Raw genomic sequence first — 27,817 nt, 5'->3', positions numbered from 1 at the left:
ATGATCTTAATCTGTTTTCTCATTCTTTCATGAATTTGCTGGGTTTACTTTAGTTAATGCTGGAGAGCCCAGATGACATCTTCTGCTTCAAGTTCTGTCCGAGTGATCCTAATATCATTGCTGGAGGCTGTATCAATGGGCAGGTATTTAACGGAATTTTTTTCAGCTATGTATTAATGTAGACAATCTTTGGTATTAAGTTTTGATTTGGCAGTTCCTTGGACTTAAGGATTCAATTCAGCAGAAGGAAGGCATGCCAATTGTGTGCCAGACACCACACCAGGAAGCAGGGTATAGAGACGTGTATCAGCTCCTGAGGTGTTCACGGGGTAACCCAGCTTCAAAACTGAAACAGAACTGGGTGAAATCTATTTGTGTTGCTGGGACTGAACCTCATATTGTATAAGATTCCATGGAAGAACAAAAGCTACAAGCATTACTACCTCTTGGAAAAAAAGTCCTCTTCTGAAATTTCCTTGGGAGTAGGAGTTAGGGGATGATCCAGAACTTAAACAGAAATTCACTAGAAAGCATACATACATCACTGAATTTATAGACAGACAGATATATATATATATATTATATATATCTCTCTCTCTCTCAATACCGTTTGCTTTTATCTTCTTTTTAAGTTATCTAATATCAAATTTAGATCCTATCCTCCAATATCCTGTTTCTCTAGTGAAGCAAAACAATCATAAAACTGTTTTATGGTCAAAGTTTAAATTCATTGTGATTGAGTGGGTTTGACCATCAAAAGAGTATATGATTTTTGTGTGTGTGGTTTGAAAAACTTCCTTGTGGTTAAAATGTAAATGCCTGCAGCTTCCATGTCCATTTATCCAGCACCAAAATAACCAGGAAAACAGTTTTTTCTCCCTCAGTTTTGTTCAACAATAACTGAGGGTCATAATGACTCAGAGCCCATCCTCCAAGCCCTGCAAATCCTGAAATGCCTTTTTCACTTATTACAAAGGTAATGTGACTTTATTTTAGAATATTTCAGAAAAGCACAGGATGAAAATAAAATCACTTACAATTCTGTACTCCTGACATTTTGTTAAAACTTTACTGTTCTGAAATACCTTTTAGTCTTTGGAAACCTAATTTAGTGTTACATATCTACCTTATCCTGACTTTTTTTTAAAAAAATGGCCTTCTAGATACTTAAGAATTCAGAGATGGCCAAAATAGTCAATTAAATAGAAATAATCACTTCCCAGCCTTCTTTGGACAGTCGGATGTTTGTACTCAATTCTGGAGTATGGGCTGTTTTTTTCTGGGTCCAAAGCAACTGTCCCTACAATCACAGCACATCTCCAAAAACAGGAAGAACTTTTCCTAAAGCAAAGGGAATTGCATGACATTTATTTTGGATTTTTTTAAAATACTGGCCTTTATTAATGTAAGCACAAAAATGAAAGTGCTCAAGATACTTTTACAGAGCAGAAAACATTCTTTTTATATTAGCTTTAAAAATTGCTGACTTACTTAAGATATAAGCTAAATTTGATTATCCCTTAAGGTGATTGACTTATCAGGCTACAAACCAATAGTTAAAAGAAAATTAAGACTCAATTAGATATTTTCTGAAAAGGTTATGGTAACATTTATTTCTGCTTTAGATTGTCATGTGGGATATCACCGCGCATGCAGATCGCATAGAAAACATTAAGGCAGGTGGCGGTAGAAGTAAAAGAGCCACACTGAAGGTAAGCTTTTTATAATATTTCACTTGCAAGTTTTTTCCATGTAAAAGTTTATGGAAAAGTACATAATGTAGTTGCCAAGGCTAATAAAAACTCAAGAGAAAAAAGGAAAAAAAAAAAGAGAATGTTATTTCCCAAGCCTTCACCTGTGCTTGTGAACATGTTCTGAATCACTTTTATGTGGGCCCTTGATTAAAACACAATGAATCAAGTTGCACCATCTACCCAAGGATATGAAGTTCTGTCTGGTTGTTATTGTTAAATGAAATGAAGGGACCAAGTGACTTGCCTCAAGTGAGGTGATTGAAAGAGCACTAGACAGAAGAGCGGATACCCAGGCTGTGGACCGTAGTCCTGTGAGTTTGGACATGCCACCTCACCTCAGCAGCATAGCTTTTCTCATGTATAAAATGAAGGGGTTATATCATATTTGATGATAATATACCATGATTTTGTGGGGCTATGGATTCTGTTAAGACGGTTGAGAAGATTACTCCATACCTACCCACCATATTACGCATCTACTCCAGCCCAGTTCTTCAGCCTTAACATCAACAAGCCTCTTACCAAAGAATGGTAAGATGCAGCCTTCTATAGGCACAAAGAAATACTCCTTCTAAAATGAGGTGTCTCATTGATTCTTTACGGAGTAGGTCAATAATACTTGTTAAGTTTAGAGATATAGTCTTAGACCAAACTGAAGGGAAAAGTAGATAATCCTATTACCTAAATATATGATATATAGAAAAACTAATTTATGTTTTTCCTTGAACTGGTATATCTCTAAATTGTTCATTTTAATTGGGATGATAAGTAAAGTATGAGTTCATTCATCAGCCCTCTGAAATTAGCACTTAACTTTCTTTTAATATTTTTCAGCCTATGTTTCTCCTTGAACCAGAGAGTAATAAAGAAGCAATGTATATCAGACACTGTGCAGTCTCTTCAATAGAAAATGGACATAAGAAAGTAATTACAGATATACACTGGTTGTCTGACACATTTGAGGTGAGACTTGATGGCCTTATACTTTTCTGCTGCTGAATTACACATTTTCAGATTTTAGGCAAAGAAGATGTTTCAAGTCAACAATTCATTTACACTTAAATTGTGAAATAACCAGGAACTAAGCATCAAAAAATGGGGTTACTGTTGCCAGACCAGTATCTGAGTTGGAGTAAAAATAAGGCCAATCTTTCAACTCAGTTGGTTTCTAACTAAAAAATGTGGGTGGTTTCAACGCTGGTATAATACAATAGTGGAGAAGATGAGGGCTTGAAGTGTAAAAATGAACTGCAAATATTTTACACCCTTAGCATGTATGAATTTAAGATTTATGATCTCAGATATCTGGGGGAAGGGAACCCTAAAGATCTGTGGCATACCATGTAATTTTGCTGGGCACAATCTGGAATTGAGTGTGCTGAGAGGCTGGTGGGTGAATACTAGTTGTGCAGTCCATGAGCCCAGCTGACTGCCCGGCTTCTGCACTGGCGTTTTTCTTTATGGTTGTATGCTTACTTGACTATAAACCTCACAAAGCATGGGATCTATAAATTTGGAAACTGGCAAGTTCCCCAAATGTTTCCCTCAAGGGCATTAAAGATCTACTATGTACTTTGAAGAATTAACAGGTGAAATATCAAGAATATTCTGAGAAAATCACATTCTTATACACCAATAACAGACAAACAGAGAGCCAAATCATGAGTGAACTCCCATTCACGATTGCTTCAAAGAGAATAAAATACCTAGGAATCCAACTCACAAGGGAAGTGAAGGACCTCTTCAAGGAGAACTACAAACCACTGCTCAGTGAAATAAAAGAGGATATAAACAAATGGAAGAACATTCCATGCTCATGGATAGGAAGAATCAATATCGTGAAAATGGCCATACTGCCCAAGGTAATTTATAGATTCAATGCCATCCCCATCAAGCTACCAATGACTTTCTTCACAGAATTGGAAAAAACTACTTTAAAGTTCATATGGAACCAAAAAAGAGCCCGCATCGTCTAGTCAATCCTAAGCCAAAAGAACAAAGCTGGAGGCATCACGCTACCTGACTTCAAACTATACTACAAGGCTACAGTAACCAAAACAGCATGGTACTGGTACCAAAACAGAGATATAGATCAATGGAACAGAACAGAGCCCTCAGAAATAATGCTGCATATCTACAACCATCTGATCTTTGACAAACCTGACAAAAACAAGCAATGGGGAAAGGATTCCCTATTTAATAAATGGTGCTGGGAAAACTGGCTAGCCATATGTAGAAAGCTGAAACTGGATCCCTTCCTTACACCTTATACAAAAATTAATTTAAGATGGATTAAAGACTTACATGTTAGACCTAAAACCATAAAAACCCTAGAAGAAAACCTGGGCATTACCATTCAGGACATAGGCATGGGCAAGGACTTCATGTCTAAAACACCAAAAGCAATGGCAACGAAAGCCAAAATTGACAAATGGGATCTAATTAAACTAAAAAGCTTCTGCACAGCAAAAGAAACTACCATCAGAGTGAGCAGGCAACCTACAAAATGGGAGAAAATTTTTGCAAGCTACTCATCTGACAAAGGGCTAATATCCAGAATCTACAATGAACTCAAACAAATTTACAAGAAAAAAACAAACAACCCCATCAAAAAGTGGGCGAAGGATATAAACAGACACTTCTCAAAAGAAGACATTTATGCAGCCAAAAGACACATGAAAAAATGCTCATCATCACTGGCCATCAGAGAAATGCAAATCAAAACCACAATGAGATACCATCTCACACCAGTTAGAATGGTGATCATTAAAAAGTCAGGAAACAACAGGTGCTGGAGAGGATGTGGAGAAATAGGAACACTTTTACACTGTTGGTGGGACTGTAAACTAGTTCAACCATTGTGGAAGTCAGTGTGGCAATTCCTCAGGGATCTAGAACTAGAAATACCATTTGACCCAGCCATCCCATTACTGGGTATATACCCAAAGGATTATAAATCATGCTGCTATAAAGACACATGCACACGTATGTTTATTGTGGCACTATTCACAATAGCAAAGACTTGGAACCAACCCAAATGTCCAACAATGATAGACTGGATTAAGAAAATGTGGCACATATACACCATGGAATACTATGCAGCCATAAAAAATGATGAGTTCATGTCCTTTGTAGGGACATGGTTGAAGCTGGAAACCATCATTCTCAGCAAACTATGGCAAGGACAAAAAACCAAACACCGCAATTCTCACTCATAGGTGGGAATTGAACAATGAGAACACATGGACACAGGAAGGGGAACATCACACTCTGGGGACTGTTGTGGGGTGGGGGGAGGGGGGAGGGATAGCATTAGGAGATATACCTAATGCTAAATGACGAGTTAATGGGTGCAGCAAACCAACATGGCACATGTATACATATGTAACAAACCTGTACATTGTGCACATGTACCCTAAAATTTAAAGTATAATAATAATAAAATAAAATAAATAGCACTTGAACATAAAAAAAAAGAATATTCTGAGAAATTAGAGTTGTAAGAGGTGATTATCATTATACCAGTTGTAAGAGGTATTCAAATGGATGGTGCAAAGCAATGATACTTTTAGAAGTCATAATGAACCAAAATAAATAGCCCACATATAGTTTCTGTGATATATTGAAAGTTTACATATAATAATGGGAGTTGTAATACAAGTAAAGGAACTTCATATCACTTCCATTTCAACACTCAATTAAATGCATGCAATTTAATTGAGATGATTTTAAATTTAAATGAAAATAACAGGCTGGGCGTAGTGGCTCACACGCCTGTAATCCCAGCACTTTGGGAGGCCGAGGCGAGCAGATCACGAGGTCAGGAGATGGAGACCATCCTGGCTAACATGGTGAAACCCCGTCTCTACTAAAAATACAAAAACAAGATTAGCCGGGCGTGGTGGCGGGCGCCTGTAGTCCCAGCTACTCCAGAGGCTGAGGCGGGAGAATGGTGTGAACCCAGGAGGCGGAGCTTGCAGTGAGCCAAGATCGCGCCACTGCACTCCAGCCTGGGCGACAGAGCGAGACTCCATCTCAAAAAAAAAAAAAAAAGAAAAAAAAAGAAAATAACAAATCATAGAAAAATACAATAAATCAAAATAGAATATCAGACTCTGGAATGAAGATAGTTTTCAAAGATGATTAATGTTGAAAGAAATCAGAAAGGAATGATTGACAGATTCAAAATATACACATATAAATTTCTAAATTAAAAAATAATGAGAGGCCGGGCATGGTGGCTCATTCATGCCTATAATTCCAACACTAGGAGGCTGAGGCAGGAGGATGACTTGGAGTTTAAGACCAGCCTGGGCAACATGGCGAAACCCCGTCTCTATGTAAAAACAAACAACAAAAAAATTAAATAATGAGAGGGATAAAGAGAGGTTAATTAATGGGAACAAATATACAGTTAGATAGAAGAAATAAGACCCAGTGTTTGACAGATTAGTAGGGTGACTATAATGAACAATAATCTATTATACATTACAAAATAGCTAGAAGAGAATAATTTGATTGTTCCTAGTATAAAGAAAATAAATATTAATATTTAAGGTAATGGATAGCCCAAATACCCTGATTTCATCTTTAAACATTGTATGAATGTATCAGTATATCACATATACCCCCCAAATATGTACATCTGCTATGCATCAATAAAAAATAAAAAGTAAAGAACAAATAACAAAATGGAGGAAAATATTTGTACCAAATATGGTAAATATAAAAATTTTTTATAAATAAGCAAAAGACATATAAAATAAAACAGTAAATCAACATGAAAATCATTCAGCCTTTCTAATATCAAAGAAATTAATAGTAAGGCAACAATAATGTGCCACTGTGGATTTATTTAATTTTTAAATGAAAAATTTGATTAATATATTAAAAAGAATAAAGTGGTGAAACCAGAACACATTGCTGATTTCAACATAAAACTTTTGGAATGCAGTTAGTCAAGGTGGTTCTTAAGTCATCCAGATTTTCAAACTGTTTGACCAGTAATTCCAATTTTAGAGAATTCATACTAAGAAATGATCCAATTTGTATCTCTAGCTACAAAATTATATGCATACCTTGAAAAATCATGTCACAGTGTTTCCATGAAAGAAGACTGGAAGAGAATATATGGGAGAATTATATATGATTCTAAAATATTCTGTTTTCCAAACTTCTATAATACTGTTATGTTTTTGGATTTTTAGTCATTAAAACGTAAAACCCCAGAGCAAGCACATCTCGGGTCTCTGACTTCATTATAGCAGAAAAGCCTCAGTAGAGAGAGAGGTAACACCATGCAGGTTCTAGAATGAGTGGAAGTTGGTAGTTCAGGCCACAGAGATGTCCATCAGGTTTGTGGTTGCCTGGCTTCTGGATGCCTGCAGACATGACCCGGGTGCCACCTATACCTTCCCCACCCCTGTTTTCACCTAACTTCATTTGCTGCTAGAAGCCCCACCTCTGTTTATTATTTTGCTCATCAGTTCTATCAGTTAGAGAATTGAGGAAAGTCATGTGTTTCCCTCTCAGTTCCAGAGTGGCATCTTCACAGGTTGCCTCAAAGCCTGCTGCCTCCTTTGAGAGCTAGTGGGTTGGAATTTTGGACCTTCTAGGACCTGAGGAACCATAAACCCTCCTGTGAATCCTCTGTGTGCATGCAGACTTTTGCCGGTAATTACAAAAAGGTCAGGTCTTACAACAGTCATGGCACACTTTTATTTGGTGTCTCATTTAACACTTAGCCTCTTTCCCATTGATCTTACCTGCTTAGCAACCTCATAAAAGCATCTATGTTCGACTGTACAATTCAGTGAAAAACTGACAGAGCCTACATGTCTAATAATAATGGATAATGCAATGGTGGTATTATCCATTATTATGGTAATATCATCCATATATTATAAAAGGATTAGAATAATTTATGAGGCCGGGCGCATGGCTCATGCCTCTAATCCCAGCACTTTCAGAGGCTGAGGTGGGTGGATCACTTGAGGCCAGGAGTTCCAAACCAGCCTGGCCAACATAGCAAAACCCCGTCTCTACTAAAAATACAAAAATTGGCTGGGCATGGTGGCACATGCCTGTAATCCCAGCTACTCAGGAGGCTGACCCAGGAGAATCACTTGAACCTGGGAGGCTGAGGTTGCAGTGAGCTGAGATTGTGCCACTGTACTCCAACCTGGGGCACAGAATGAGATGCTTTCTCAAAATGATAATAATAATAATAATAGTTTATGAATATATAGGTAAATGTTCAAATTATGTGGAAGGAAAAATCTCAGTATAAAAATTTATATGCATTCTAATTACAACTATGTAAAAATGTTTCTGTGACAAAAGACTAGACAAGAATATGTTGCAGAATTGTATTTAATTTTAAACCTTCTGTTTCACAAACTTCTGAGATAGTGGTATGTCCTTTTTTTTTTTTTTCGGGATGGAGTCTTGCTCTGTCGCCCAGGCTGGAGTGCAGTGGCGCCATCTCGGCTCACTGCAAGCTCCATCTCCCGGGTTCACGCCATTCTCCCGCCTCAGCCTCCGGACTAGCTGGGACTACAGGTGCCCGCCACCACGCCCGGCTAATTTTTTGTATTTTTAGTAGAGACAGGCTTTCACCGTGTTAGCCAGAATGGTCTCTATCTCCTGACCTCGTGATCCTCCCTGCCTCAGCCTATCAGAATGCTGGGATTACAGGCCTGAGCCACTGCCCCCCCGCCGGTATGTTCTTTTATTAACATTTAAAACAAAGAAGAAAAGAATTTAAAAGGTAAATAGCTATGAGAAAAACAATTTTATTTCTCTTTCATTTTTGAAAAATAGATTAACAGAATGGGCTCCGTCTTTGAGAATCGAAGTGGAATATGCTGTCAACTTGTCACATGTTCAGCAGATTGGTAAGTGTTGTTTCAAACATTTCCTAATGTGTTTTCATACATGGTGTTTTTTCTTCGATGCTCCTAAAATCAGTGTCTTCTTCTCCTTAATATTTATGGTAGCAATTAAATCTAATATAACTAAATGAAAGAATGTTATGGATTGTTGCTAGCTTAAAAATTGTTTTATAGAGGTAAATATGTTATGTAAAGAAGAATTAACTAAGCTTTGTGGTTGATAACGTTGTATAGCATTATCCATAGTTCTTCTTCTTCACATTCTCATATTTGTAAATTTGTAATGTATGTTATTTATATTCAATTTTATCTAAGAATTTTGAAGATTACAACATTTAATTGGGAAAGCCTCTTTTTAAAAGTAGAAGAGTTTTTACATTTTTATTGTATATTTATAAAAAGTGATTTTATAAACAACTCGGTAGCTACATTGAAGAAGATTTACTTAAATAAAATTACATCTCCCAGTTTATAGAACTAAGAATTCATAATGAAACAGGAAATATGAAGAGTAATATCATTATCTAGCATCCAAATGCTGGACAAACTTTCCCATTCCAAATAGCTTTGACCCCAGTGGAAACAATGACACCATATGCCACAGAAAAAGTTGTGGAGTGGCAGAAGAAGGCACAAGTGATGTTAGTAGCAGCCATGGGCCAGGGATGAGGGAGACATGATTAATCCTGTGAGCATGTGTTGGGGAAGATTCTGTGACTACAGGCAATGAGAATTGACTGTGGCTAACTTAAGGGAAATAAATAAGTTTATTGGAAATAATTGTATTGGATATTTATGCCAATACTCTACTGAGTGCTTTAATAGGTTAACTATTTTTATATTTGCAACAACCCTGAAAAATATTTACAGATAGAAAATATGAGGTGCGAGATTGCGCCATTGCACTCCAGCCTGGGCAACAAGAGCGAAACTCTGTCTCAAAAAAAAAAAAAAAAGAAAGAAAGAAAAGAAAATATGAGGCTCTGAAGGCAAATTCATATTCCACCTATAGCTGACTAAATATAGAGTGAGTTATATGTAATACTACTGAATGTCCTATATTGTAGCTAGTAAGTAATGACATTCCTGAATCAAAGGAAGAGCTGACTTGGGCCTTGGAAACAGCCTCAGAGATTTGGGTAGCAGGAACAAATGGCCAGCCCCTTTTCTCTGAATGAATCAGTGCCAATCATTGTGTCCCGCTGCTCAAGATTCAAATTAACTGGAAGGGGTGTGCCTGGCTCCCACTGTATCGTGAACCCATCCCTTTAGCCAGGGAAGAAATGACAGAGCACCTTGAGTGACGATCCCAACCTGACTGCATGTAATGGAGAATGGGGTGGTTCCCCAAAGAACCACCAGAATGCCCCGTCTCTACTAAAAATACAAAAAATTAGCTGGGCATGGTGGCACATGCCTGCAGTCCCAGCTACTCAGGAAACTGAGGCAGGAGACTCACTTGAACCCAGGAGGCGGAGGTTTCAGTGAGCCGAGATCGTGCCACTGCACTCCAGCCTGGGTACTCCTTGTCTTGTTGGGTTCCTACTGTGTACAAAGCACATTATATCCAACTCTGTGTATGTTATTTTCACTATATCACTTTTAAGATTATATGACTTTGATGAAACACCAAAAGTGCAAGCAGTGAAAGAAAAAAATAGATAAATTGGACTTCATCAAAATTAAAACTTTTTGAGCTTCCAAAATTACTACCAATAAATTGAAAAGACAACCACAGAATAGGAAAAAATATTTACAAATCATATATCTGATAAAAGACTTGTATCCACAATATATAAAAGAACTCTTACCATGCAACAATAAAAACCCAAATGACCCAATTAAAAAGTGAACAAAGGTTCTCAGTAGATATTTCCCCAAAGAAGATACACAAATGGTCAATAAGCACATAAAAAGATGCTCAGTATCATTAGCTATCAGGGGAAGGCAAATAATGAGACCTAGAATAGCCAAAACAATCTTGTCAAGGAAGAAAAAAGTTGGAGGACTCACACTTCCAAATTTCTAAACTTTCTACAAAGCTATAGTAATAGAGACAGATGTACTAGAACTAGCATAACGATAGATACGTAGATCAGTGAAATAGACCTGAGTGTCCAGAAATGAACCCATACATCTTTGGCCAACTGATTTTCAACAAGGACGCCAAGACAATTCAATGGATAAAGAATAATCTTTTCAACAAATGGTGCTGGGACAACTGGATATCCACATGCAAAATATAAAGTTGGATTCCTATCTCACCCCATATACAAACGTTTAAAATGGAATAATGACCTAAATGTAAGAGCTAAAACTAGAAAACTCTTAGAAGAAAACATAGTCTCGTATCTTCATGACTTTGAATTGAGGGGTGATTTCTTAGATGTTACAACAAAAGCACAAATGCAACCCAAAACTACTTTTGATGAAATACAACTTTATACCCACTAGAATGGCTATAATCAAAAGACAAAAAGCAACAAGTGTTGGTGAACGTGAGGAGATTTGGATAAATTGGAGTGATTACACATTGCTGATAGAATGTAAAAATGGTGCAGTTGCTTTGGAAAACAATCTGGCAGTTCCTCAAAAGATTAAACACAGTTACCATTTAACCCAGCAATTCCAGTCCTAGATACACCCAAGAGAAATGCAAACATACACAAATGTTCACTGGCAGCATTTGCAATAGTCAAAAAGCTGTGGTGGGGAGGTGCGGAATTCAAATTTATTTATCAAATGTACTGATGAGTGGATACATAAAATGTAGTATACTCACACAATGGAATATTCATCAGTAAGGAGTAATGAAGTCCTGATACGTGCCAGCCACAACACAAATGAGCCTTAAAAACATGCTAAGAGAAAAATGGCAGCCACAAAAGACCATATATGATTCATTTTATGAAATGTCCAGCATAGTAAAATCTGTAGAGCTAAGAAGCAGATCAGTAGTTGTCTAGGGCTGGTGGGATGGCTTGGGAAAAACTGCTAATAGGAAGTGACTGCTAATCTGCATGAGGTGTTTTGGTGAGTCGGGAGAGTGTGATGAAAATCTTCTAAAATTGATTGTGGTGATGGCTTCCCAACTCTGTGACTATATTGAAAACCATTGAGTTATACACTTTAATTGGATGAATGTTGTGGTATATGATTTTATATCTAAATAAAACTTATATTTTTAAAAGATTGCATCAATTTCAAACTCAATTCTCATATGTTATTAGTCCCAAGATGAGGGAGGCTGTTAACTCAATAAACAGTTTAATTCTCTAAAATATAAAGTACAAAGCTGTCTCATTTCATAAAAATCTTAGTTTCAGATACATTAAAATATAGCCATGGTCACAATGCTAATATGTAGCAGCATTAATGGTAGTCCTGAGGCGGCACCTCTTGTTTGTACTTAATAAAAAATATATATAAACTTTTTTTTAGCACAATATGTTTTTGGGATATTAGACCACAGAAACTTTTAACCCCCCAAACAACAGAGAAAAAGAAGGAGGAAAGTATTGAAATTCCTTTTGATGTACCATCTACTTTTTTGCATCTAGATCTCTCCTGGAAACCTCTCACTAAGGTAAGTAATGTGGGGTTTAGTCCATCCTGTTTGCATAATACACTATTTACTTTGCATGCATAGACATACACACACTCTCTAAAAGTAGAGCAGCTCAGATTAACACAAGACTGTACAATTTGTGTTTATTCAACCAATAAATTCCTTGATTGAGAGGATTTTTAGTTTTATTTTATTTTTAATTGATACATGTTATTGTATATATTGCATAATGATTTACACAGATTTACTTTGAAAAGTTGACAATGAAGAAGTATATGGTTGCTGATGTAGCTGATGTTTGCAATATACAGAAAAAGGGAGCAGAAAAACATTTCAGTCATTCTAACTGTGCCAATAACAATGATAGGTTTCAGAGTTCCTGGGAGAGCTTCAAGCTCTCATTATTTTTTAATTATTATTTTTGGATTCGGGGGTACATGTGCAGGTTTGTCCCATGGTTATATTGTATAATTTTGGGGTTTGGGCTTCTGTTGAACCCATCACCCAAGTAGTGAACATAGTACCCAATAGGTAGTTTTTCAACCTTTGCCCCACTTCTTTCCTTCCCCCCTACAAGTTATTTTGATGCCTCTTTAGATCCAGGTAGAAATCAAAATCATCATGAATTCAAGATAGATATTTCATGTATAAACAAGCCACAATTTCCAAATGGTGTGTGTAATAATTATCCAATAGCATGTCAGTTGCCTGAAAATTGGTTGGTGCTCAAGTTAGCCCAGAAAAGCTAATTTTCCTCTCTACTGTAGCCAAAATTCTGCATATTTTGCCTATCAATAGAAGGAACTGGTATTGTTCCTTCTGTACGTTTTTTGGGATATTAGACCACGGAAAGCTTGATAATACCTATGACCAAACAGAACTGAAAATTAACTGAATGAGAAGTTGTTTGTATTTATCTCACATGGCAGAGCTTGAAGAAAAGCAGTTTTAATTTGAGAAAAATATAGCTATGGACAAGATATGTGTGGAAAATATAAATGGACTTCAAACTTGATGGCTCTCTTTCTTTAGAATGTCTAGTTTTAAGTTTAAACTTAATACTTTTCTTCTGATTTACAAATATCACAAGAATTATATTATTTTGTATTTGCTCCCAGTGGAAGAGAGAACATGGAGGAATAAGAATATTGCTGAGATAACTGGGAAAGAATTGGAAAGAGAAGATTATAAATTTGGGGGACTGGGGGTAGGATCTACTGAGCTATGAATAGTTCAAACAAACAACCCCAAACTCATCAAAGAATAATTGCATAGCATGTGTACAAACATCCTGAAGGAGAAAGAGCTGAGGGAACTGTGAGGGAAAACTGTGAAGTGTGACAGTTTCTCTTTCCAGCCACCAGGATGCAGTGCAGGCCCAGGGCCTTCTGGAACTCCAGTGCATGTGTTCCTGAGAGGACTTGGAGGTGGCCAAGCAGATGCAAGGTCCCTGCACAACTTTCTGGGGTCTCATTTAACTGAAAGATTTAGGGAACAGGGTAACAAGTTATTATTTTATATTAAAACTACTAAGGATGTATTATGGAATACAATACAATACATTTTTCAGAAAGAAAATGACACATGAGAATTTGGGATGTGGAAATGTGTCCTCAGACAAGCTCCTTTCTGTAGCTGGGTTTAGAAATGTGGTTTAGGTGCTTTCCATGGAGGAAAGAAACTAGAAATTTGAGGGAGGAAAGGGAAAGAAGAAAAAAAAGGAGGTGGGTTTCCTTCAATATGGGAGCAGAAGGGAAAGGCAAGAATAAATTACCCAAGGATAATTTCAGGATATGTGGAAATAATCTTTGCTATATGTTCTCCCAAAAGGTAAGGCTGTCCAAGGGTGAAACAAGTTTAGACCACTGTCCAACCAAGATAAGCCTGAATGAAGACCATCTTCTTTGCAAAACACAAGGTAACTGCCTTTGCTTATTTAAAAAAAAAAAAAAAGGCCGGGCGCGGTGGTTCACGCCTGTAATCCCAGCACTTCGGGAGGCTGAGGCGGGCGGATCACGAGGTCAGCAGATCGAGATCATTCTGGCTAACACGGTGAAACCCCGTCTCTACTAAAACTACAAAAAATTAGCCGGGCGTGGTGGCGGGCGCCTGTAGTCCCAGCTATCCCGGAGGCTGAGGAAGGAGAATGGCGTGAACCCGGGAGGCGGAGCTTGCAGTGAGCCGAGATCGTGCCACTGTACTCCAAACTGGGCAACAGAGCGAGACTCCGTCTCAAAAATAAATAAATAAATGAATAAATAAATAAATAAATAAATAAATTTACTAGTTTGAGTGTTAGTAGCTGATTATGACTAACGTGAGTTACTCACTAGGATAGTCTAATTTGTAAAAAGAATACAGAAAATCAAACCCTCCAATGTGGAACTTTATAATGGCAATAATAGCTATTGCCAACACATTAAAATTGCCTATACACAAAAAAGATTCAGTTCATTTCAGCTTCTCAGAATATTTATTGAGCACATTTATGTGTCTTCAAAAACTCATTACATTAAAATAAAATGAAGCCCACTTAATGAATGTTACGTGCTCAAAGAATAATGCTATAGGATGGAACACATCTGAAGTCTAGTAAAATAAGTTATTAAGTATCAAGAAACAAATTACCATTCTCAATTAGAACATAATTTTTAAAAATAATATTTATACAGCACCAAGATAAAACTGAATAAAGAAAGAAAACTGACTTTTAAATCTATCTCAGCTCAACCCACACATCTTTGTTGAAATAATTGAAGGGTGCACATATAAGCTGTCAAAACTATTAAGATAAAGGTATGCATGAATATCCCACCTGGAGAGCAATGCATAATGAAAATGTTCGAGAATAACTAGCAATTGAAATATTTCCCAAACATTCACCTTATCAAAAGGATTTCCATTTATAAATTTTTCAATGTTAAATGATAGAATATCTAAGAAAAACATGTTACACATAACTAATACCCAGCTTGAGCAAAATTTCACTTTGAAGCCATGTGTTTTATTGATATAACCCAAAACCTCATGCTAAAAAATACTGAATCACTAAACTTTTATAGACATTTTCAAAGCATTATTAAAACATTGCATGCTGTTTCTCTATTAGGGCCTCCTTCATTCTAGAGGGAATCTAACGGGAGTTTTCTCCCTCTCCACCTCTCCTCCTCTTCCTTCTTTTCCTCCTCTTTTGTATTTGATCACTGGTTATAATGTATCACATTCCAGCCATGGTTCAGGTACAGTGCTAATATTGCACATACTTTCATTCATTTAACAGATATTTATGATTTGCTTACTTTGTGCTAGGCCCCAGGGGTACGATGGTGAGCAAAAACAGATGCTAATGATCACAACAATCTGCAAGCTGGGAATTTCCATTACCATTTTATGATTAAGAAAACCAAGGCTGAGAGAGGTTAATATAACTTGTAAAAAGGTAACCTTATTAAATGTCCTAGTATTATTTTTTAACCTAATGAAAACAGGTGGCCAGGAGGATGAGACTACCTTTATCCAGTTTATAGGAAGGATATCAATATCTCTTTTAAAGTGTGAGGGGTTTTTATTCATTTTTAACAACCACACTGAGGTATAATTGACGTACAATGAACTGCATGTTGTCAAAGTGTTCAATTTGATATGCTTTGACATATGTACACACCCATGAAACCATCAACATAATCAAGATAATGAACATATTCACCACTCCCAAAAGTTTATTCATAGAGGAATTCCCTTTGGGAGACTTCCCTCCAGCACCTCCCTCACTCCCAGGCCACAACGGATCTACTTTCTGTCACTATACATTAGTTTTCATTATCTAGAATTTTATGTAAATCATACAGTATATACTCTTTTTTTTTTTAAGAGATGGGGGCTCACTCTGTCACCCAGGCTGGCATGCAGGGGCATGATCATAGTTCACTGCAGCCTCTAACTCCTGGGCTCAAGCGATCCTCCTGTCTTAGCCTCCTGAGTAGCCAGCACTACAAGCATGCACCACCACGTGCAGCAATCTGGCTTCTTTTAATCAGCATGATTATTTTAGAATTAATTCATGTTGTCTGAATGAATCGTTTTTATTACAGAGTGGCATTTCATCGTATGGATACACAACAGTTGTTTATCCATTCACCTGTTGATAACATTTGGATTTTTAACTTAGGCCTATTACAAATAAAGCTTCTATGAACATTCATGTACAAGTCTTTGTATAGACATATGCCTTCATATTTTCCTGGGTACATCCCTAGGAATAGAATGGTTGTATTATATGGCAGGTATATGTTTTACTTTTTCAGAAACTGCCAAAGCATTTTCCAGTTTTACCAGTTTACATTCCCACTAACAGTGTATGGAGAGTTCCATTTTCTCCACATCCTTGCCAACAGTTGATATGGTTAATCCTTTTAATTTAACCATTCTAAAATATACAGTCAGATCTCATTTACACTAGCTTACATAATGACTTAAGTAAGCAGATTTTCACATGTCTTTTTGCCACCTGTATATCTTCCCTGGTTAAGTGTCTGTTCAAATCTTTTGCCCATTTATCAGTTGGGTTGTTTGTTTTATTTTTATTTTTGAGACAGAGTCTTGCTCTGCTGCCCAGGCTGGAGTGCAGTAGCATGGTCTCGGCACACTGCAACCTCTGCCTCTGGGTTCAAGTGATTCTCATGCCTCAGCCAACCGAGTACCTGGGATTATAGGCGTGTGCCACCATGCCCAGCTAATTTTCGTATTTTTAGTAGAGACAGGGTTTTGCCATGTTAGCCAGGCTGGTCTCGAACTCCTGTCCTCAAGCAATCTGCCCAAATCGGCCTCCCAAAGTGCTGGCATTATGGATGTGAGCCACCACATCTGGCCTGTTTGTTTTCTTATTATTGAATTCTGAGAGTTCTTAATATATCTTATATACTAGTTCTTTCTCAGGACTAGTGATATGTGATTTTTAAATATTTTCTCCTAGTCTGTGATTTGTTGTCTCATCTCTTAGCAGTCTTTTGAAAATCAGAAGTTTTTAATTTTGAGGAAGTCCAGCTTATCAATTTATTCTTTTGTGGATCATGATTTTGGTGTTGAATTTAAGAAATGTTTGCCTAGCCCACAGTTGCCAATGTTTTTTCCTAATTTTTCTAGTTTTGTGGTTTCATATTTAGGTCTATGATTTCTTTTGAGTTAATTTTTGTAATTGGTATATGTTATGGATCAAAGTTCATTTTTTTGTGTATGGTATTCCCACACCATTTGTTGAATACACCATCCTCTTTCTACTGAAGTGCTTTGCATCTTTGTCAAAAAACACTTGTCCATATATATGTGAGTCTATTTCTAAACTCTATTCTGTTCCATTGACCTATCTTTAGAGCAATACCACACTGTTTTGATTATGCTAGCTTTATGATTAGTCTTGAAATTAGATAGTGTTAGTTTTCCAACCTTTTTTTTTTCAAAGTAGTTTTTGACTGTTTAAGTTTTTTTGCTTTTCCATGTGAATTTTAGGAACAGCTTGTTATGCATAAGAAGCTAGCTGTGATTTTGACTGAGATTGTATTGAATCTGTAGGTCAGTATTATGAGAATTAGCATCTAACAAAATGAGTCTTTTAACCCATAAACACAGTATATCTGTTCATTTATTTAGGTCATTAATTTCTCAGATATGTTTTGTATTTTACAGTGTACAGGTCTTTCACCTCTTTTGACAGGTTTCTATATTCTTCATATTTTTTGGTGCTCTTGTTAATGGTACTTAAACTTTTTAAATTTCCAGTTGTTCATTGCCAGTGTATAAAAATACAATTTGTATCTTTTTTTTTTTTTTTTTTTGAGAAAGAGTCTTGCTCTGTCGCCCAGGCTAGAGTGCAGTGATATGATCTTGGCTCACTGCACCTCCATCCCCTGAGTTCAGGTGATTCTCCTGCTTCAGCCTCCCGAGTAGCTGGGACCATAGGCATGTGCCACCACACCAGGCTAATTTTTGTATTTTTAGTAGAGATGGGGTTTCACCATGTTGGCCAGGCTGGTCTTGAACTCTTGACCTCAGGTAATCCACCTGCCTTGGCCTCCCAAAGTGCTGGGATTACAGGTATGAGCCACCACGCCTGGCCTACAATTTATCTTTGAATATTAATTTTGTATCCTGAAATCTTGCTAAAATCTCTTACTAGTTATAGTGGCTTCTTTTAGACATATTGAGTTTTCTATATAGATAATAATGTCATTTGCAAATAAAGACAGTTTTACTTCTTTTCCAATCTGGATGATTATTTTTTTCTTACCTGATTGCACTGTGTAGAGCCACCAGAATGTTAAATGAAGTATGAGAGTGGACATCCCTGTTTTGTTCCTGATCTTAGGGGGAAGGTCACTGTATGGCCATGATCTGCCTCCTGTATGAATGGCCAGCTTTCAAGACTTTGAGATCAACTATGGTATTTCAGATTTCCTTTGGTCACACTGCCCACTATCTACCCATTCTGACCAGATTTGGCCCTGTTAACTAGAATATACTCATAAGGTTCTTGATCACATTTTGATTCTTGATCCTGTACTGGTTTCTCCTTTGACTGTATCACAAGTCCTCGCTATCCCACCATTTTTTCTTGAGGCCTGTTGAGACTTAGTGTCAGTGTCTGGTACTCTGTCATTATCTAGTGGCCAGGGACCACCCACCCTTTGTCTGCCATTTTAGGTCCATGACAACCCATGCTCTTCTAAGTGGTCACTTTAAGAAATTCTGTATTTATTCTGATAAGGAAACCCTTGCTCTAAATCCTTTTGGAATTCCTCTGTTGGAATAGCCTTTAGAGCCTGACATATATTCTTCTAAGCAATGTGGCATAGCAGCTAAGACAGTAGATTCTGGAGTTGATGGTCTGGGTTTAAATCCCAAAGCCACATGTATTATTTGACCAAGTTAAATTACTTTACCTCTCTGTACCTTAGTTGTTTTTTTGCTTTTAAATCCATTTGAAAATAGAGTGAGGAAGATGAGGGGAGTAAATAATAAAGAGAACTACCTCATAGGGTGTTGTGAAGATGAAATGAGTTATACACGAAGCTCTCAGAATAGCACACAGTCAACACACAGCAAATGTTAACTACCATGTGTGAGACCTTGCATAAATTACTTAATCTCTCTAAGCCTCAGTTTACTCATCCTTGGAGGAGGATGCATGCATAACCACCTGGAAGTTCTTGTGAGGACTGAATGAAATGGTTCCTATAAAGCACACACTTTAGTACGTGGCATGTAGTAAGCATTCAATAAATATCAGTTGCTGTTATTATCACTGTCTCAAAGGATGGGAAATCCATGACCTATGAGGATGATTTTGAATCTAAGTATCCAAAGTTATTCCCATCAACTCTGAATAAACGTAGTTAATCACATTTTTCCCTAGCATCACCTTCTTTGACTCTATCATAGCCTTCCCCAACCTTTTTTGCACCAGGGACCAGTTTTGTGGAAGATAATTTTTCCACTGGGTGGTAGGGGGAGGTGGCGGGGGGGCAGGCATTAGATTCTCATAAGGAGCGTGCAGCCTAGATCCCTTGCATGTCCAGTTCACAATAGGGTTCACGCTTCTGTGAGAATGTAATAATGCTGCTGCTGTCTGACAGGACATACTACTCAGGCAGTAATGCTCTTTCACCCACCTGCTGCTTGTCTCCTGCTGTACTGACCAGTTCCTACCAGGCCACGGACCAGTATCTGTGGCCCAGGGGCTGCAGACCCCTGCTCTACCACATTAAATGCTATTAACTCAGCCTGTTTTCTTGGAGCTCACACTTCTCTTAGCATCTGTGATTTTCCTATCCTGCTACTTCTTCCGTTATTCCTCCTCTATCTCCTTTCCTGGCTCCATTTCATCTGCTGCCATCTACTCATGAATGTACCTTGAACTTTAACTTCAGCTGTGTGCTTTCCTCATTGGTAACACAGTCTACCTGCATGGCTCTAACTTTTATCTCTGCTGAGAATTCTCCATCTGACTCTTGCTGTCTCCTGGGTTTGAACCTAATCTACCCTATCCAAGTCAATGTGTCCAGAACAGGATTGATAACTTGAGTCATTCCTGATTCTCTCTTCAGGCCTCCACTTCCAGTCTCTCACTCAAGTTAATCATGTTTTCCTTTACATTTATCACACCTTTGCCTCTTCCTCTTCATTATCAGTTGTAACCCTATAGATCAGGGTCTTGTCTCCCCTTGTGAGACCAGAAGTCTCCACACTTCTAATCTTATAGCCCCTTGTTTAACATTTTTGAGTACAGATTCTCAATGTATGTATATGTATTTACAAATTATATACATATTCTACTTCTCTAACATATTTGTGTACATGATTTAAAAAGAGAGGAACAGACATTGAAATGAGAGTGAAGAATTTGAAATAAATATTTTAATGATTTTAATTGTATATATTAAATGGGTACTAAATGCCTTTTTGCTCTTCCTACATGTATTATAAATAATATCTTTTAATGAGAATAATGTGATTGACTATGCCCAGTCATGTTTGAAATGTTGGTTTACACTTTGTAATACAGCTATTTAAAGATCTAGTTTGATGTTTGGTTTATTTTGATACTCGTTTTTGATGTCTTACTTAGTGGGAAAAGATACCTCTCAAAACATGTAGATCCAAAACAAAGAAAATATTGGTTGACTATACCAACTAAATCATGATAATCATTTTTAAGTTTTGTCCAGAATTATACTAAAGTTTTTTTCAAATGTAATATGTCTTTTTAGTATAGCTGAAGTTTTATTCTCCTGTTTTAGTTTTCACTTGTCTGTTTGTTGGTTGGTTTTATGGTTTTTTGTTTCCTCTTGGGTAATATGACTCAGAGGATATATTGAGGAAGTGTGATGACAGGAGGGTTTTATGAGCATATATTTCTCTACCATCTTTTCCAGGAATTGAATATCATATTTTTGAAAATCTAGTAAGTTACCTGGAAAAATGTTTAGGGCATAGCTTTAAGAGAATAGAAAAGCAGCATATAAAACTAAAATAGGATATTATCCAGTTTTTCTTAAAAAAAGTGAATTTATAAGAAAAGTCACAATATTTTAATATTTTAATATTATCTCTGGGAGACATGATAATGGAATGATTTTTGTTCTTTTACTCACGCTTTTCTTTATTCTCAAAGGCTTAAATAAATGGCATTTATTAATTTTAGATTACAAAAAGACTTTTAAAACAAGGTAACATCAAATACTTTTAAAAAGAAACAGGTTGCCGATGATGTTTGTGTTTCAGCCCCCGAATTAGCTATGCTCTTACACTATGTGCATGTATAGCTAGAGCTATAATATAGTACAGTCATTGATGTTTGGTTTGGAACAAAAAAGGGTTCTTTTGCTAAATTAGAAATCTAAAAATGCTTGGACTTATGCTCAGTACATTGGGAAGGGAATGGGGCAAATGCAGGTGGCAAGGGGCAGAAAATGTAAACTGTCTATATTTTAAAAGATGTTTCCCTGTAAATATGTACTCCTTCTACCCACACTCCTCTGAAAGATAAAATGTTAGCACAGAGCAAAACAGAGAAGGCAGAAGAAATGAACCCATACCATAATCTGGAAAGTGGGATGGCCAATCTTCTCAAGCCAATAGATGACTTCTGCACAAAGTTCTTTGTGGGAACAGAGGTAAATTGGAATTATCTGCTTTTAAAATTAATACTTATTTATACTAAAATATATTATTACAATATCTATTGTACATTTTGCTATGTAAAGACATAAAAGTTATACCATTTTCATATTTTAGTATGCTTGTTTGCATTAAACATTTTTAACTCTGATACCTCATAGATTCACCTTTAAAATGTTCCTGAACATATGTGGAAAAATCTGTAAAATTGCATACTTTTTAACTAATAATATATTTTTCAATCTACAAATATTCATCAAATACCTTTATCATTTGGAAGAAACCATACTAAGTGTTAGAGATTTACTAAGAAACTATAGTGTTTTGTTGGGCTAACACAATCTAGTAGAAGAGACAGTAAAAAACTCACTCATTTCAAAAGATAAATAACAATTGGATATAATAATGATAATGGCTACCATTTTCTAAGGACATACTATAATAATAACCAAAGTGAGTTCACATTTACTGGACATTTTCTATGTATCAGTGTCTGTGCCAAGTTATTTTCCAAATTATATCCCATTTAATCCTAGTAATCCTGTAAGGTTGATATTATTATTGCCATTTTATAAATGAAGAAATGAGGCTCAGAACTTTATCTATAGTCATACAGAGGCAGAGATGCTCTTTTCACTCATGACTCTCATTCCCTGAAATACAGAGTATTTTTCCCAGGCCAAGTCACCATGAGAAGATGCCATAGCTCTGTCTCACCAGAATGCAATCTTCATCCACACTTTGGTATGAAGAGGAAAGCAATCAATTCCACAAGCTCTGGAGAACATGACTGTGTCTCAGGCACAGCACTGGGTGCTGGGATCAGAAGTGAATAGCATGGTCCCTCTCTCCTCAAGGCACTTTCTGCCTAGTCAAGGAGCAGACACATGATAAACACCAACACCAGTCCAGAGGCCATTCCGATAGGAAGAAGGAGGCTGGGGAAGGCGACCCACAGGCTGCTTGGATGTTGGAGGTTGAGAAGGAATCTCAAAGATCAGGTTGAGAGTAGAATTCCAAGCAAAAGTAACAGCCTGAACAATATTTTGGAGTTATGAAAGTCCAGGATTTGTCTGGAGATAGTGAAATAGTTTGGTGTAAGAGGGAAAGGTATGTCTAGAATGCCTGATTGGAATCTAATACTGAAGGGCCTTTCCTGCTGTGTTAGGTAATTTAAGTTTCATCTAATAAGCAATGCAACACTACCAAATAAATATGTGCTTTATAACTTGGGTTTCACAGCAAAGTTTAAAAAAATTTTTTAATTGTGGTAAAATATATGTAACATAAAATTAATCATCTTAGCCATTTTTAAATGTACAATTCAGTGGTATTAAGAAACTCCTTTCCCAAAGGAGTTCAATAATCTGTTGGAAAAGCACATTCATATTGTACAACCATCACCACCATCCATGTCCAGAACTTTTCCTCATCCCAAACTGGGCGTCTGTACACACTAAACAATAACTCCCTCTTCCTTTCTTTCCCTACCCACTTGTAACCACCATCTACTTTCTGTATCTACGAATGTGACTATTCTAGATACCTCATGTAAGTGGAATTATACAATATTTGTCTTTTTGTGCACCAAAGTTTTTAAAGCAGGTGAATGACACCATCAGACCAGATTTAGAAAGATCAATGACTGCAAGATCTTAAGGCAGAAATTAAAGCATGACACCCCCTGCTCAAACTCTTCAGTGACAACTCAGTGCAACATGAATAAAATCCAGACTCTTTGCACCATGACCTATAAGATTTGTCCCCTGCCTATCTCTCTACCTTATCTGCACCAACCTCCCTCTCACTCTGGCAGCTGTTTTTTCCTTTTTTCTTTTTTCTTTTATTTTGAGATGGAATCTCATTCTGTCACCCAGGCTGGAGTGTAGTGGCACGATCTTGGCTCATTGCAACCTCCACCTCCCAGGTTCAAGCAATTCCCCTGCCTCAGCCTCCCGAGTAGCTGGAATTACAGGCATGTGCCACCACGCCCAGCTAATTTTTTTGTATTTTTAGTAGAGACGGTGTTTCACCATGTTAGCCAGGCTGGTCTTGAACTCCTGACCTCAGGTGATCCGCTCTCCCTGGACTCCCAAAGTGCTGGGATTACAGGCGTGAGCCACCATGCCCGGCCTTTTTTTCTCATCCTCCTAATACAAACTCTTGCCTGCCTTTGGAGGCCTTGCCCTACTTGGAATTTCTTTACTCATCCCTCAACAGATACTCACTGTACATTTAATATATGCCAGGCATTGCTATTGGCCCTGTGGATATAGCACTGAACAAACAGACAAAATTCCCTGGCCTCATGGGGTTGGCATTCCATTGGAAGGTTCTACCAACTTGTGACACAGCTGACCCATCTACTTTGGATAGAGATGTTCAGGGAGGCCTTACTGGGATCTCGACTGGCTGGCGTGGGTTGAGGGAAGGGAGTGGAACCCTGGAAGGAGAGAAGACAGGCAGGCGGTGATTTCAGGTGGGCCAGCCCAGAAATGAAAAGGGCCTGAGCAGTGGGGCCAAGAATGTCAACACAGGGGTCAGAGAAGTGGAGTTGGGTAACAGAATTACAGAAGTGGCTAGAGAAGGATATAAAGGTTTCCAGCTAGGTAACTGATGATATGATGAGTCTTCAACACACATTTATTAGATTGGTTCCAACTAGTCCTCGTTGACTTGATTCAATTTCATTGTTTCATGTACTGGCTATGAGACCCAGGAGATATTAATAACTTTCTTACAGGACTTTGGTGAGGGCTAAGGGTCACATCCATAAAGCTCCTAAGAACGCTGGCAAGGACTGAGTGCTCAAGAAGTGGTATCCCTGAGGGTGATGTGCAACATGGCCATAGATTAGCAAAACATGTACCCATCTGTCTGCTTCCTTAGACTGTAAGGATCATGAGTGGAAGAGGGCTTGTCCTTGGATTTGGAATTTCCAACACCAAATACAGTCCTTGTTTGTTAAATGAATTAACACAGATGAATAAAAGCTCAGGTGGGTGAATGAGTGACCTTGTCCCCAGTGAGTTTATCCTTCCCTTTGCATAAATCAAATGTGCTCTCATCTCCCCTTCCTGGCTACAGATCCCAATCCATCCCCCGCTTTATACAAACTCCTGTGTTTTTCTCTTCTCATCCAGTGAAGAAACAATGGAATTAGGAGACCACATGGGGTGACCTAGAGCAAGTCATTTAACCTCTCTCAGTTTTCTCATCCATCCAATGACAGCGAGGGACTAATTATTTTCTGTAAACTTCTCCTACCTCTGTAATTCATCAGTTCTCTCTGTCTTTCCCCTTTGCATGACTGTTTCTTCCCCTTCTTACATCAGGTCCATTTGCCTTCCCCTCTCCTTAAAACGGCCATAAGACAGAACAAGAATACATATCGCTTGCTATTTTATTTAGATTGAACTTTATGTTTCCTGTTCTCAACCTGAAAAGTAGTAACTACTACCATGTATGCATTCATAGTCCCTCATTCTCGCTTATTCCACAAATATTTATTAACAATTGACTTTCTAATGGGCTGAAAAGTAATCACTGAATAAGATGGGCTGATCCCTCCCTTTATGGATCAACAACAAAAACTTTGGATGCCCAGCGGTTGGGACTATTGTCCCAGATGGAGTATCTGCAGAACTATCATGTTCTCCACATCATTATACGTGGATAAAAACACAACAAACTCATTGTTTCTTCAATATAAAATTGAGTACTTATTTTGAGGCTTTCCCTCTCCCCCACTGGATCAAATTACTTGATTAAATTGACTTGTTGTTTTGCATTTGTTTTGCTTAACAGTCAATCTTAGCACATGAGTGTGAGGTCTTTTGTCTCTTAAGTTGTCATTGTACTCATCAGGAACCTGTAATATTTTTAGGAAGGCGAAGTGATATACACAGATTGGAAAATGGAAAAAGACCCTGAAACTGGCCGACTTATGTGTAAGTTTTGTGATTGCCCTGTTATTAATAAGATGTTCCTTTTAATTTAAACTACCCAAAGGAATCTTATGCAGTACAGAGTCACCCTGGTCTTGCTAATGGGAGTCTTGCTAATGGGAGGGAGGGCTCCTAAGGTACTGACTAATAAGGTGAAGGCCTTGAATAAGCAGCATGGTCATCACCTGGGAGCTTGCTGAAAATACACATAAAAATCTTAGATCCTACCCCAGGCCTACTGAATCAGAATCTGGATTTTAATAACATTTTCCAGGGTATTTGTTTTCACACCAAAATTTGAGGAGCACTGACCTATATGTTGCTTAAATGACTGAGAAACTTGAGTGATTTAATTTAAAAATAAAGTGCTGTTTCAATAATTCAATATGTTCATCTATGTGGAAAATCTGAGTCAATGTGAGATTATAAGCAAAATGTAAGATAATCTAGAAGACCCCAGCAGAGTACGGGAAAAGGGACTGCAGGACCCTCCTTTGGGGCTAGGACAGGTTGTGTCTTTATGTCTGCCGCTCCCAGGACCTGGGCCTCTGGAAAGCTGAGCAGAAGCATGTGGGTCACATCCAGGCAGGAGAAGGAACTGCAGTCAGGAATACAGGCACCCCAATAAGCAAAGCTCCCTATCTCTAGCAGGCTCAGAGCCTTGGGGTTCACTACAATTATAACTGCTCATTTTAAAGCTTTGAATTTTGTCATAGTGTGAAAATATATTTTAATGCATTTCACAGTTTGGGATAACCATAAGCAAACGAAGAGGTAGCTCCTGGGACTGCTAGGCCCACAAAGGCTGGCAAGAAGGCTTCAGAACACCATGAGGGAGCAGTGTGGTAGAGCAGCTGGATTCTTTGCAGAAGGGTATCTAGTCAATCATGCGAGTGGAAGTGTGAGTGACTGACAGAGGCCAGAGGTCAGAGCCACAGCCTATAGGGGACAGCTATTGGAGCTCAGGTCTTCCCTTGTAACCTCCCGGCCTCACTCCTACTGCATGTGGTTCCAGAAATCAGAGTCTGTTGTAAGATCTGAGAAGACTATCAGCCGTGCCTCCAGGGTAGCCATTTAATCTTGCAGCCAAAATGCTCCCACTTTCTTTCCTGAATGGAACCTCAAATGTGTGTTGTTGACAACAGCGGGCCATTGAGAGAGGATTAGATGGATCCTAGGGAGGGACAAGTGCACACAGAACAGAGACTGATTTTCCACTTTCCGTTCATTCCCAATTTCATGATTTAAAGATGAACTCAAAATTAGATATTGGATATCATGAATTACATTCAACTTCTTTTATGCTTACTCATATATCTGTTTATTCAACACTTAATGAGTGTTCATTGTGCACGTACTGCAAGCTAGGCATTATAGAACACGACAGCAGTCTTACCATGCCCCTGGGACACAAGCTGAAGACCGGATGCCATGACTTGGTTGTGCACAGGGGACACTGATTCCTCCTGGTCTCAGAGATTTTCTTGGGGTGCCACTTCCTCCTAGAGCCAGCTTCCTAAAGTGCTTTGGAGGGGGCCCATGACAAACAGGGTTTTTGTTTGTTTGTTTGTTTTGTTTTGTTTTGTTTTTGAGACGGAGTCTTGCTCAGTCACCCAGGCTGGAGTGCAATGGTGCGATCTCGGCTCACTGCAAGCTCGGCCTCCTGGGTTCACGCCAGTCTTCTGCCTCAGCCTCCCCAGTAGCTGGGACTACAGGCGCCCACCACCACGCCTGGCTAATTTTTTTTTTTTTTTTTTTTTTTTGTATTTTTAGTAGAGATGGGGTTTCACCATGTTAGCCAGGATGGTCTCGATCTCCTGACCTCGTGATCCACCCACCACGGCCTCCCAAAGTGCTGGGATTACAGGTGTGAGCCACCATGCCTGGCTGACAAAAAGGTTTTTAAGAAGAAACTTCTAAGAGACGATTACCTTAATTGAGATGTGTGTGATAAGTAAGCCCAAACAGACTTTCCAGATGATC

The 27,817-nt window shown here is 37.9% G+C and overlaps 1 protein-coding gene across 5 annotated transcripts in view; it reads left to right on the top strand.

Annotated features, from left to right (window-relative positions):
• Nucleotides 1-27,817, top strand: part of DNAI3 (dynein axonemal intermediate chain 3) — a 73,785-nt gene that overhangs the window by 34,361 nt on the left and 11,607 nt on the right. For all 5 annotated transcript variants that reach the window (XR_010124149.1, XM_054478126.2, XM_063653447.1 and 2 more), the window contains 8 exons: nt 54-143; nt 1,626-1,712; nt 2,589-2,717; nt 8,577-8,650; nt 12,089-12,233; nt 14,046-14,133; nt 21,753-21,883; nt 25,774-25,837. Coding sequence is in view for 4 of the 5 variants with exons in the window: in XM_054478126.2 (XP_054334101.1) it covers nt 54-143; nt 1,626-1,712; nt 2,589-2,717; nt 8,577-8,650; nt 12,089-12,233; nt 14,046-14,133; nt 21,753-21,883; nt 25,774-25,837 (808 nt within the window). In the remaining variant the exon portion in view is untranslated. The remainder of the gene's footprint in view (nt 1-53; nt 144-1,625; nt 1,713-2,588; nt 2,718-8,576; nt 8,651-12,088; nt 12,234-14,045; nt 14,134-21,752; nt 21,884-25,773; nt 25,838-27,817) is intronic.

Source organism: Pongo pygmaeus, chromosome 1, assembly GCF_028885625.2.
Source record: "Pongo pygmaeus isolate AG05252 chromosome 1, NHGRI_mPonPyg2-v2.0_pri, whole genome shotgun sequence".
In the NCBI taxonomy this organism is placed as follows: Eukaryota; Metazoa; Chordata; class Mammalia; order Primates; family Hominidae; genus Pongo; species Pongo pygmaeus.
Note: the sequence above shows the minus strand (reverse complement) of the source record. Positions and strands in the feature narration are given on the sequence as shown.